Genomic DNA, 14311 nt, shown 5'->3' with positions numbered 1-14311 from the left:
CCCATGCCCGGTTAGCCCATGTGGCTTAACAGAATAATAGATGTCACCATTCATGCCACAAGGTTTCAGACACCACCAAACCGCCCCATTCTTCCCAATGGTCAGCCTGAATTAGGGCTCTTCAATTCCTACCTAGAGCAAGCTCTGGTTGAGCAAAGTTAATATAAATTTAGCATTGATATAGTCAGTCCAAACATCGTATTTAAATCTAAGCATTTGTTTTGTTCTCATAGGCCAGACATAGATGTATGATATAAAGTAAATCCATTACTCAAAATATCAGTAATATATTAAGATTAAAAAGCACAGAACATTGATTCCAAAAGCTTCCAGAGAAAATTCATTCACCAGATAGTTATTGAGTGTATCCTGGGTGCCAGAAATTGACCTAAATACTGGAGATACAGCAACGAAAAGAAAATCTCTGCCTTCGTGAGTTTACATTCTGGGTGAAGAGACAGACTCTAAACAAATAAGTATATATGTGTGTGCGTATGTAATGTTTGTATATGCATATATTTGTATATACATATATATGCATATATGCAATTATATATAGTAAAATGAGCATTTATGTAAATATAACCAAATCAGCAAATATATGTATAAGTATGTCAGTTGGGATTAAACATGGTGTGAAGACAAATAAAACAAGAAGGAGGGTGTGCATTAACTGTGTCAGATGAGTTGAAGACTGAGAATTGGCCAGGGATTTAGCATGTCAAAGTCATAGTTGACCTTGATAGGAGCTGTTCCTGGGGTGGGAGCATGTTTCAGGAGGGAAGCTCCAGTGGACAGGGTTCAACAGAGACTAGGAGGAATGGATGCAACAAGTATAGACAATCCTTTCAAGGAGTTTTGCTATGAAGAGATAAAGAGAAATGGGGTGGCAGCTGGAGTGGAAAGTGAGTTCAAGAGTCCCACCTAGCAGTGGGAGATGGTAGAGGATTTTTGCATTCTTCTGGAAATAACCCAGTCAAGAAGGAAATATTAGTGGGGAACAGAGAATGCGCACAACTGCCAGAGGGCGTTCTTCGATACATGTCCCACCCAGAGGAGAGGGATTGGACTTAGGTTAGGAGCACAGGAAGGTCACAGGGAGCAAAGTTGTGGTTCTGGGAGCAGGTGGAGGTCCTGTTTGCTTCCAATTACTCAGTGAAATAAGAGGCAACATCACAAGCTGAGAGTTTCATAGGCACTGCTCAAGAATAATTTCTAGCCCCCGTCTTGAATACCTTGTCACAGAGAGCCTTGAGGGTATTAGCTATGAAACAGGGAAATTTCAATGGGGCTGGCCAAGCAATAACACACCAGGGTGAAAGCAAGACTGAGTGGGCACTGGATGGATGACCTAGAAGACTAAGAATGGACTCTGTCATCGGGGGAAGGAGCAGCACTTTTCACTAACTAATCGCCTTAGTCAATTCAGCCCTTTTCATTAAAACCTCATAGTTTTAAAAAAAAATGCAGCGAACATTACTTGGTTAAAAGAAAGAGGCAAAAAATACTTAAAATATTTAAAAGTTTAAAAAAGAATTTAAATTTCTTCTAAAAACCAGAGGTTTCTTACATCAGGTGCTATTCTGTGTAGACATGAGAAAGGCCTGTAGTATTGATTGGAAGGAATTTCATTTGGTTGCACATGATGTCCTGAGCTTGTTTTCCCCTATCGTGTTACTGTCACTCTTCAAGTAAAGTTTAGCAAGTGACGAGTCCATTACATTTGTCTGATTCTCTGACAGTCTTCTGCCTTCCTAATCCCAGGTCAAGAAAATTTACCTGGATGAAAAGAGGCTCTTGGCTGGGGACCATCCCATTGACCTTCTCTTAAGGGACTTTAAGAAAAACTACCACATGTATGTGTATCCTGTGCACTGGCAGTTTAGTGAACTTGACCAACACCCTATGGATAGGTAAGAACTCTTTACCTTTCCATTTCTAGATTTATCTCTCTGATAAAATATCTACATATCTACGCAAAAGGAAAATCTAAACAGATTTAGGACATTTCCCAGTTCCATTTTAGAATACTGAAATGCCTGGTTAGGAGTCTAAACACAAAGCTGCTGTGTATGATGTACCCTAGAACTTAAGGTATAATAATAATAATAAAAAAGTCTGAAACTTGATAGAGCTTATGTTGATAAAGTTTATGTTTTATAATTTTATCTTTTAATTCCATTTCTCAATGAACTTTTTGAAGTCCCCTTATCACAATTATCAAAGCTATGTAATATTCATTTAAAAAAAAAAAAGCTGCTGTGAAGATAGCAGAATATGGCTACACCACAGCTCCCAAGTTTACATGTTAAGGTCCAGCTTCCCATAGATACTCCTCCAACTTTCTCATTCTTGATCGTAAATTCCCAAGATTGGCCCAATGTGGGTCAAGTGACTACATCTAAAACAATCAGGTATGGCCAGTGGATGAGAACCAGGTTGTACCAACATGACTGCTGGGTACACCCCTATAGATTTAGGGTTGGGGAAGGACAGTTCCTGTGAAGACAGAAACCTTGTGAATCAACATCCCAAAAGCTGTCAACCTTACCCACAAATAGTTTATTTCGTTGGCAGTTTTTATCTGTACTCTGTTTATATCACATATATAGCAACCTTATGGGAGAAAAATGTCCTTGGTGAGCCTGAGAGTTAAATCTTCATGCACAAGCTACTCAATTAATAGGATACCATGTATTTCATTGCAGAGTCTTGACACATTCTGAACTTGCTCCTCTGCGAGCATCTCTGGTGCCCATGGAACACTGCATAACCCGTTTCTTTGAGGAGTGTGACCCCAACAAGGATAAGCACATCACCCTGAAGGAGTGGGGCCACTGCTTTGGAATTAAAGAAGGTAAATTCATCACCAGCCAAAGAAGAGGGATGTCTTCTTCCTCAGACAAGCCCTAAGCCCTGCATGCTTCATAGAGAGGTCCTGCCACATGTTCAAATTGGAAGCTAGAAACAAAAAGGTGGCAGCTTCCCAGATAGGACTCCCTTGGTGCACATGCTGCCATTGCAAAGTCACTTCTTACTACCTTTATGGCCTGTTTTCAAAGGGTAGCAAGGGTGAACATGCATTGAGATCTCAACAGTCAGCTAAGCCTAGAAAGACATGTGAATCCAGAGTTGGGCCAAATCTCAGCAGGCTTTGTGTCCTTCCTTATTTCATATCCTACCTTAACCTGGGCCTTGGGCCAAACTTTTCAAAATTACACATAAAGAATAAAAAAGCAAGCCCATTTCTGACAACGGGAGATGTCAGAACATCTCAGAATCCATTACCAACACACTAAAGACTGGATTTTACATCACAGTTAGTGCTGGGATAATCCTTTAACCCAAAACTCACCCATGGCTTCATCCTCAATGAATGGGAGCTGTGGGAGGGTAGATCAGAGTATTCTTTCTTTACTCCTGCAGTGGAGGAAATTAAATTTAGATGCTTGTTTTGCTGGGTTATGTCTTAATATGTTTCCTTTTCTTTCCTTAAGTTAGGCTTGAATTTTATGAGCAAGTATGTTTTCAATAATTAAGATATGAAAGGCTGGGCACGGTGGCTCATGCCTGTAATCCCAGCACTTTGGGAGGCCGAGGTGGGTGGATCACGTGAGGTCAGGAGTTAGAGACTAGCCTGGCCAACATGGTGAAACCCTGCCTCTACCAAAAATACAAAAATTAGGTGGGCTTGGTGGCACACGCCTGTAATCCCAGCTACTCGGGAGGCTGAGGCAGGAGAATTGCTTGAACCTGGGAGGCAGAGTTTGCAGTAAGCCAAGATCTCAACACTGCACTCCAGCCTGGGTGATAGAGTGAGACTCGGTCTCAAAAAAAAAAAAAAAAGAAAGATGTTCAAACAATGAGCATTCAAATCTACTCGCAATTCTCACCACACACACACAAAAATGATAGTATGTGAGGTAATGCATTCGTTAATCAGATCAATTTAACCATTCCACAAGGTATATATATTTTAAAAGGTCATGTTTTACATGATAAATACATACCATTTTTATTTGTCAATTAAAATAAATAAATAAGAAAAATACCACTCACAGAACGTAAATTAACAGTGAACATCAAATCTCTGAAACAGAGATTTCATTCATGTTTACAATATACCCTTGGGATAAACATGCAGCTAAGCCATTAAAGAAAGTCAGTTCATCAAATGTCAGAAGTTCCCAAAAAGAAATAACTTGTGCAAACTTCATTTTCAAAATATCCCCCATGCATATGTAGAATGCCTTGAAATTAGAGAGGAAGAGGTGAAAGTATGAGGATTTACTTATTAATAAATAGGTAAGCAGAGAGGGTCAGTCCTTTTCCTTGCAATATCATTCTGTGAAATAAACATTCTGTGAAAGGATGTATATTTTTGTAAGTACCTAGTTCTGTATATTAGTTGTCTATGCTGCATAGTGAATCACCCCACAACTTAACAGGTTAAATTCTTTCTCACGGTTTCCAAGGGTCAGGAATCTCACAGTAACTAACCTGGATGGCTCTGGATTAGGATCTCTCATTAGGTTGTGGTCAAGGGGTCATTCAGTGCGGCAGTTATCTGATGGCTTGACTGCAGCTAAGGGTCTACTTCTAAGCTCACTCCCATGGCTCTTTGCAGGAGCCTTCAGTATCCCATCGTGTAGGCCTCTGGTCCACAGGGCTGCCCACAGCATGGTATCTGGATTCCTCCAGAGCAAGTGGCCAGGCAGAAAGAGAGAAAAAGCCAAGACTGAGGCCCCAATGTCTTTTATAACCTAACCTCAGAAGTTATATATCATGATTTCTGCCTCATTCTATTGGTCACACTGACCAATCCTGCTACAGCAGGAGGAGGAGAAGGAGACCACAGGGGGTTGGATGTCAATTGTCTTTCTAACATCTATGATACAAGCAGAGTACTTATAAAAATTCAAATATATCCTTCTGTCCTGCCCTGCTCACCATTATCTAGAGGGGAAAACTCAGCTGGGATAGGATGTATTTATGGATGCCTGTTTATATGACATGTGATTTTAAAGGACTGATAAAAAGGCAAATTTAAACAGAGGCCATTTTACTTAAGAAAACCAGTTGCATCTCATTCTTTTTGCAAAGCTTCTGGCAGCTCTTCAGTGTGTAAGCTCACCCAGGCTCCGCTGGGCGGTTGTCTGGGAGGAGCAGGAAGGGCTTAAAATCCAGTCATTTACAAAGCTGCTAATGATCTTGTTTGTGCACTGTGGTTTGGCCATCATTGCCTTATTTTGAAGAAAGGAAAAAATTATCACATAATAAACCAATAAAGCAGATATTAAATATTCAGTCAGAACACGTAAACAACTTACTGCTTTGGAATGTAGCTAAAGAAAAACAAATTTATTTGTAAGTATACCCTTCTTTCCTTCAAGGCTGAGAAATCTACAGGAGAAGATAAAGTTTAGCCAATGTTTTCCTGAATTTTAACTGCCTGTGATAGACGTGCTCATATATTCCTCACATAGCTGTTATTAACTAGCTGTGTGAATTAGGGCATGTTGCTTAGCCTCAGTGAGTCTCATTTTCCTTATCTGTAAAAATGGGGTTCAGGTAACAGGTGCAGCAGTCCTCATTTATTTTGTGCCCATGCATACCATGCATTGACACATACCCATGCTAATCGTCAGAAAACCCTCCAAGTGATACTAACAGGGTAAACAACTCAGATGATGCAAGTTCCCCTCAGCCATTTAAAGACATTATCCTAAGAGTACTGGGGGGTCACCAAAGTGTTTCAAACAAGCCAGTGATTTCCCTGGGTTTGTATTTAAGACGGATTCCCCTGGTTACATTGTGGCGGGGCCAAAGAACTGTTGAGAGAATATTGTGGTAAACCCAGGCAAGAGCTGATGAGAACTTGAACTAGGGGAGTGACCAAAGGGGAAAAAAAACCAGAAGTAAACATATTCAAGATATATTTTAAGATATAAGCATACTCAAATATATAGCATGTGGAAATAAGACAATATTTGATAGGAAATATGTGGGAGCCGAGAGCAGACAGGTGAGAGATTGAAAAGAGAAGTCCCTGGCTCAGAGCAGGCAGGGTAAAAAGAGGTAAATAGAGGCATCTTCCACTGAGAAAACACAAGAACAGAAGTGGATTTGGAGTAAATGACAAATTCCATTTTAGATACGTTGAATTGTAAAGTATTAGGTTGTCTCCTAAGTGTTAGTTTCATGCAAAAGTAATTATGGTTTGGCCATTATCTCTATCACTCCATCAAAACTACCATTATCCCTACCATGTCCACCACTGATGGGCACCTACATTGATTTTATATCTTTGCTATTGCGAATAGTGCTGCAACGAGCATATGAGTGCATGTGTCTTTTTAGTAAAATGATTTTTTTATAAATATACCCAGTAGTGGGATTGCTGGGTTGAATAGTAGATCTGTTTTAAGTTCTTTGAGAAATCTTCAAACTGCTTTCCACAGTGGCTCAACTAATTTACATTACCAGTGTCTAAGCATTCTTTTTCTCTGCAGCTTCACCAGCATGTTGTTTTTAGACTTTTTAATTATAGCCATTCTGACTGGTGTGAAATGGCGTCTTATTGTGAGATGGTTTTGATTTAAATTTTCCTCATGATTAGTAACGTGGAACTTTATATATATTTGTTGGCCGCTTATATATCAAGACAGGGTTTTGGAACTGAAATGCATATTTGAAGATTATAAGCATACAGAGAATAATTAACACCAGGGAAGGGAATTAATTATCCCAAGGAAAACGCATTGAGTTACATGAAAAGGGGTCTAGGATTGAACACTGCACTGAGAAACAACAACATCTAGATGATGGATAGGGGAGGAAGAAAGAATTCAGTAAGGAGAATGAAGTTTCTCCTGAAATGAAGGAAGAAAACCAGGATAGTGCCATGCAAAGGAGGTGTTTCAAAGAGGTGGAAGAGATAAACAGTGCCAAATGCGACTGAGATGTCAAAGAAGATGAAAGAAATAAGGGTATCCTGGGTGGCCTTGGTTAGAGTAGTTTTGGTGGAATGGTAGAGATGGAAGTCACATTCTATGGGTTGAGAAGAAAAGGGAGATTAGAAAGGGTAAGGAGTGAATGTTTGAGTGCAGGAAAGACCTAGAAAAGATACAGAGCATTTTCTAAAAAGGGGAGCATTTTTTAGAATAAAAGAGATTTGAGCACTCCTTTCATTTACTCATTCATTTGCTCAAGAAATCTTTACAGGCCGGGCGCGGTGGCTCACGCCTGTAATCCCAGCACTTTGGGAGGCTGAGGCAGGCGGATCACGAGTTCAGGAGATCGGGACCATCTTGGCTAACACGGTGAAACCCCGTCTCTACTAAAAATACAAAAAATTAGCCGGGCGCGGTGGCGGGCGCCTGTAGTCCCAGCCACTCGGGAGGCTGAGGCAGGAGAATGGCGTGAACCCGGAAGGCGGAGCTTGCAGTGAGCCGAGATAGCGCCACTTCAGTCCGGCCTAGGTGAAAACAGCGAGACTCCGTTTCAAAAAAAAAAAAAAAAGAGAGAGAGAGAGAAATCTTTACAGATGGTCTACATAAATGCAGGCACTGTTCTAGAGGCTAAATATGAAACATATTTAAATGCTAATGGAACGGTCTAGTAAAAAAGGAAAGGTGGAAGAAGGATGTAAGAAAAAAAGAGGAAAGTAAAAGGAGAATCTTGTGAAGGTCAGAAGAGATCTTGAGCATAGGTAGAGGAATTAGCCTTAACGTCAAGAAAAAGGACAATCTCTTATCTGAGCAACAGAAAGAAGACAAAGGCTATGGGTGCAAATATAAGTAAACGTATAAGTAATGAAGCTATTATCTCCATTTTACATATGAAGCCAGTACTCAAAAAAAAAAAAATCAAAGTCCATAATCTTTCCCATTCTCTGGACTAGATAAAGATTATTAGCAGGAAAATTACCTAGTGCCCACACAGAGTAGTATAATAGTTTGTTAGGGTGGGCCATGTTGGTAAGGAGTGATCTTATATTTGCTAGAGGATGCTGTCTTCTTCCACAGGTATGGCAACAATTTCTTTCACAAGCTACTCAATTAAAAACTGGAATAACCTAGCACTACACTTCTATTTATTTCCATTACATTTCAGCTCACCTTCTAGATTAGTATACTGGGCACTTCTTGGCTGGACCTCCCATTAACCTGCTCTTCCTCTATCAGTGGTTCTCAACCCTGCAGCCAAATTACCTGCAGAGTTTTCTAAACGTCTACATGCCATTAGTCCACCCCTAGGGATTCCGATTCTAGAGTCCAGAGGTGAGGCCTAAAAATGTATATTTGTAAAAGTTCATGAGTGATGTTGATGTCCTACCAGAGTTGAGGATCACCACTATACTGCCTTATTAGATGGTTTCTCTAATCCCCCAACTCTAATATTGTTTGTGCTACTACTCTGGCTACTTTCTAAAAGTGTCGTTTTGCTTTTTGTTTTTTTACAGAGGACATAGATGAAAATCTCTTGTTTTGAATGAAGATTTTAAAGAACTCAACTTTCCAGCATACTCCTCTGTTCTAACCACTTCAGAAATATATGCAGCTGTGATACTTGTAGATTTATATTTAGCAAAATGTTAGCATGTATGACAAGACAATGAGAGTAATTGCTTGACAACAACCTATGCACCAGGTATTTAACATTAACTTTGGAAACAAAAATGTACAATTAAGTAAAGTCAACATATGCAAAATACTGTACATTGTGAACAGAAGTTTAATTCATAGTAATTTCACTCTCTGCATTGACTTATGAGATAATTAATGATTAAACTATTAATGATAAAAATAATGCATTTGTATTGTTCATAATATCATGTGCACTTCAAGAAAATGGAATGCTACTCTTTTGTGGTTTACGTGTATTATTTTCAATATCTTAATACCCTAATAAAGAGTCCATAAAAATCCAAATGCTTATGCAAGTGTATTTCCAGTTATTATTTAGACAATCAAATGTAAAAGATCAACCCAAGACTCACACTTCATGTCAAATTATAATTGTGCTTCCTAAACCCTACTACCTTAAGAGTGTGTGTGTGTGTGTGTGTGTGTGTGGTTGAGGAAAAAGTGTGAGACATCTCTTACAGGAAACAAATACTCAGGGGTAAGATAAGAGCTGCTCATTAATGTCCTTCATCATTATGTAAGTTTAAACAGAAAAAAACTAATATCAAGTGCTTTTTTTACCAAATTTGATTTAAAATGTAGAACAAGCTGGGTGCAGAGCCTCACACCTGTAATCTCAACACTTTGGGAAGCCAAGGCGGGAGGATTCCTTGAGCTCAAGATTTCAAGACCAGCCTAGGCAACATGGAGAGACCCTGTCTCTATGAAAACTTAAAAAATAGCCAGGCGTGGTGGCATGTACCTGTGGTCCCAGCTACTTGGTGGACTTAGGTAGGAGAATTACTCGAGCCCAGTAGGTCGAGGCTGCAGTGAGCTATTGTGCCACTGCACTCCAGCCTGGGTGACAGGGCAAGGCCCTGTCTCAAAAAATAAATACATGAAAATAAAATGTGAAAGATTATGCACTGCTTGATCCAACTAATTCTAACTTTTTGTGCAGTTGAGCATGTGTGCTGGGGAAGAGGGCGGCCCTGCAAAAATTTCACATAATCATTGCCTCAAAATAAAGAAAATGTAAGGGTAAAACAGGTAGAGGGCCATAAAGCGTCTTGATGTCCAATGTAGAAAGAGATTAAATATTATTAATGTAAATTGATAGTGAAAAATCTGTCATAAGCAAAATTTTGTCTTTTTATTTGCGCTCTTCTTTGGTAACTATTACAGTAAAAGCTAGATGACAAAAATATGACATCATAATATAGTTTTCCAAGTTCTGAAGTAAGGCAATAAAAGGACATGTCACCCACTTTATTTGACTATTTGAAAGAAAATGGTTTTTTACATATTTTTCTAGCTGAAATGAAAGATATCAATACAATTATCTTTTACTATTTTTTCAAATAATCAAAAATGTGTTGTTGTTACAAACCTTATCTGTGAAGTCACTGAGAGAACATGCCCCTAGGAATTTTATCTGAAAGATATTTACAGAATAGTTTTTTTTTTTTTCAGAATAATCTTCTCTGAGTATTTCAAAATTTCATTCATTATCTCTTTCATAGCTCAATAAATTATTTTTTTTTTTTTTTTTTTTTGAGATGGAGTCTTGCTCTGTCACCCAGGCTGGAGTGCAGTGGCACAATCTCAGCTCACTGCAACCTCTGCCTCCTGGGTTCAAGCGATTCTCCTGCCTCAACCTCCTCAGTAGCTGGGATTACAGGTGCACGCCACCACGCCCAGCTAATTTTTGTATTTTTAGTAGAGACGAGGTTTCACCATGTTGGTCAGGCTGGTCTCGAACTCCTGACCTCGTGATCCGCCCACTTCGGCCTCCCAAAGTGCTGGGATTACAGGCATGAGCCACCACACCTGGCCAATTACCTTAACTAGAACCATATCATACTATGTCCTTTCTAAAAAATTAAGTTCAATTTGATTAATCAAAATCTAATTAAGTATTATTTGTAATTTTTTCCAACTACAGAAATAATTTTAGGAACTATTCCAAATTTCAGAACGTTTTTATATGAAGCTGAAAAGGTCTTAGCTAATTACAAACTAGGTTGTTGGGAACAGTGAAGTTGTATTCAGAGGTATTAATTAGGCCTAAATTATCTTTTACCCTCAGACAACTTTCAAAAATATTTTAGAATAGTGAAAAGTGATTTTAACACCAAGGTAAGGAAACCACCTCAATATCTACTAAAAAATTTTGTTTGAAAATAATATTCATTTTGAAATGAAAAATATTTAATAAGAGAAAATCTCAAACCTTAAATTTCTGTATCATTTAAGGCTCTTACATGTACAGCTAGCTCATCTATTATAGAGGCACGTTAATATTCTTGGTGGTCACAATTTTTAATTGTGGGTTGTTTGTGATAAAGACATACTCTAATCCCAACCTAAGAGATGAAGTTATTTTGTCAGTAATCAGTCTGCAAGTCTACCTCTGTGTAATTGAGATATTTTGGAAGTTGGAGCTCCTGGTGTGAAAGCAATTATTCAGTTTAGCTTTGAATTTTGTGACTCATATTGCCCATAACCATAAAGGCATTAGCAACATGGCTTAAATACTAGATGGGCATAGAGATTCTAGGTGATCACACTGCTCCTTGAATTTGTTGCTCCAAGGGCCACTGAAGCAAAGGTAATTGAAGAGATATATAGTATAATTTGGACTGATTCTAATGCACTAGATAAAAGAATGTAACATATTCTTGTATTGGGTAATTTAATGATTTCTAATAGGTCCACTTCTAATAAGAAGAAAGAAATTAGTGTTTGAATCCAGAAAGAAGAAAAATACAAAGAAAAAACATGAAAAAGGAAAAGAAGGGAAATAAGTTGCCTAAATTCAGGCAAAGTAGCACTAAGATTGAAATCAGAGTTGGGTTTTAGATATATATAACAGATGAAGTGTGATTTATAGATATAACTTGCCTCAAATGCTGGAGATAAGTCTTAATAAGAACATGATAAAGTTGTTTTTCTTTCAAAATCCAATTCCAGAATACAGTGATTTTGTTTGAAACTCATAAGGTAAGTTAATTTGAATTAAATGCGATTTTTAAAACATAAAAATGTCTCCTTTCAGAACCAATGGACCAATAAAAGGCCAGTTGATTTCCTTTATTGAATCTGAGTTTACTCATATTGTGCTGATTTTCTACCAACCCATTACATCTTACAAAATTTTTCCCATACAATTTCCTTCCCGAGAACTATAACTGTCAATAACAGCAACCAGACTATATGAAGGCCTGGTAAGTCTCACAGAGGTACAAGCTTCAGGTGGATTTATTTGTGTATTACATAAAAACTTTCCTCTCATTTTAGCCAGTAGTGATCAATTACTAATAATAAGCATGATGTAACACTGGTGTTTAAAGATTTGTGAGTAGAATTGAGCACAGTGGCTCACACCTGTAATCCCAGCACTTTGGAAGGCTGTGGTGGGAAGGTTGATTGAGGCCAGAAGTTCAAGATCAGCCTTGCAACAGGGGGGCAACATAGCAAGACCCCATCTCTAAGAAAATTTTTTTAAAATTAGCCAAGTGTGGTGGTGCACACCTGTAGTCCTAGCTCCTTGGGAGACTGAGGCAGAAGGATCACTTGAGCCCAGCAGTTCGAGGGTACAGGAGGCTATGATTGTGCCACTGCACTCCAGCCTGAGTGACAGAGCAAGACCCTGTCTCAAAAAAAAAAAAAAAAAAGATTTGTGTGTAGAGATCACAAACGCAACTTCAGGGACCAAACATGTACAGTGTATAGGCCGAACTGTAACTTTATAAGAAAGTAGAATGTAATGGGCTATGTTGGGAGCTAAACAGTGCATGTCTTGTCTAGGGAATTCAAAGCTTTTAAAAACACTCTTGTAGGCTTACAAAACCTATGTTTGGAGGCAGGATTTATCTTGACCACTATTTCAACACCTCTAAATAGGAATAGGACTTATATAGAAAAAAACTCGAAATGATCTCCTGCCCCTTCAATTCCAGGCTCGACCTTTAGAATGAAATTTCTCATCTTGGCTGGCCTTTTGAGCACTGCCACTGCTCTGCCCATCCCCGTGAGTACACCCTCCTCAGCTGCTGACTCGATTTCAGATTTAGAGTCATCGCATTTCTCGGCTAGAAAGCAGGTCTTAGCTTTTCATTTCACAAAAGAGGAAAGCGGAACGCAGGAAAGTCATAGAACTAGGAGTTCACCACTCTTCGTCAGTCCAAGACTCTGCCCAGTACAAATCTCAGCTCCATATGCCATGTGCTAGCTGTGTGACTTTGAACTAACCCATGGTTTCCTTGTCTATAAAACGAGTCCTAGGAACACCTCAGAGTTGCATGGAGATGATTTTTTTAATGCATCTAAGGCAGAGAAGGGTCCTATTTGAAAGATAGGATGTTCTCAATAAACTCAGTGATATAGAACAAATATTCTGCAGTGACCCAGGTCTAAATTAAGCAGTTTGAATTGAGTTTCATTTGTAATGCCCTTGCCCCAAACCATCTCATGTTTTCTTAAAAGGCTGTTACATGGAAATGCTCTGACACCAAAGGACTATCTACTTCATTGTAGATTTGATTTTAAAGAAGGAAATATTTAAGATAACTTACATTGATTACTAAATTATGAATATAAAAACAACTTATGCCTGAATTATATTTGAGTGATCATACAGACACACCTTTAAAGTCCAATTTCTGAAAACCAGATTTGGATAAAAAGCTACATTCATCTATAGTGCCCTTGATAACAAACCTAATTTGTTTCTTTAGACCACAATCCTTTTTGCCAAAGCTGGCAAGTATCGTGGTCTAAAATTCCAAACAATTTGTATTGCCTGTTTGTTTAGGCTGATGGGAATGTTGCAGTATACATATTTCATTAATTCTAATATGTACTTTTTGATATTTTAGCAGCTCTGAAATTGAGCTGTGTCTTACAAACACAATTTGATAAAGTGTCACGGCAGCTTAACAGCAGTGCCTTTCTTTTTTGGTAATTTATGAAATAATGGTGCTTTTGACAATGATAGCATCTAAGAATATATGAAATACTGTAATCCCAGAACATCATTAACTTCACCTATATAGACATTTTGTCATCAACTGACTATATACAAATGAGATCCACTGAGTCTAATCTGGGTTTACTAGTCTGAATATGAGGGCACCAAGTAGGCAAGAAACTCTCTCCCCTGCACACTTTGTATCAAAGGAGCTTTTGAAGAAGTGAGGGAGCTTTCAATATTTGTGTTTGGGGTGCAGAACTTAAGTGTACATTTCCACACTCCCTTCACTTTGAGTTTATAACTACTGAGAACTAAATCAAGAACACCATTCAAAGATTTACAAAAGGAAATATTCATGTAATATGGAATTAATCTTAAGAAATGTAAATAAAAGCATTCTTTGGATATAAATTTAAAAGCAAAAAGCCTTGGTCTTCCAAATCATTGCACAAAATTAATTAAACTTTTCCCTATTAGATATCCAACTGCTTTTTATTTCAGAAGTGACATTACTGATGGGTATAATGCTCCATAGTGGCTTATTACCTATTCTCCTTTAGAACAAAACCTCTCTTTAGTGGATAATGTATTTCCATACGCTGCTTTACCTTGTTGCTGTTATTGTTTTGCAAGCTCGAACAATATGCTGAAAGTTCCAGTGAACAGGTGAACTTCTAATTGTATTTTTAAATAATGCATTCATCATTTT

The 14311-nt window shown here is 38.3% G+C and overlaps 1 protein-coding gene across 2 annotated transcripts in view; it reads left to right on the top strand.

Annotated features, from left to right (window-relative positions):
• Nucleotides 1-8933, top strand: part of SPARCL1 (SPARC like 1) — a 56569-nt gene extending 47636 nt beyond the window's left edge. For both annotated transcript variants that reach the window (XM_004039091.5, XM_055384623.2), the window contains 3 exons: nucleotides 1765-1913; nucleotides 2709-2857; nucleotides 8465-8933. In XM_004039091.5, coding sequence (XP_004039139.3) covers nucleotides 1765-1913; nucleotides 2709-2857; nucleotides 8465-8493 — 327 coding nt within the window. In that variant the 3' untranslated portion in view covers nucleotides 8494-8933. The remainder of the gene's footprint in view (nucleotides 1-1764; nucleotides 1914-2708; nucleotides 2858-8464) is intronic.
• The last annotated feature ends 5378 nt before the right edge of the window (nucleotides 8934-14311 follow it).

Source organism: Gorilla gorilla, chromosome 3, assembly GCF_029281585.2.
Source record: "Gorilla gorilla gorilla isolate KB3781 chromosome 3, NHGRI_mGorGor1-v2.1_pri, whole genome shotgun sequence".
NCBI lineage: Eukaryota > Metazoa > Chordata > Mammalia > Primates > Hominidae > Gorilla > Gorilla gorilla.
Note: the sequence above shows the minus strand (reverse complement) of the source record. Positions and strands in the feature narration are given on the sequence as shown.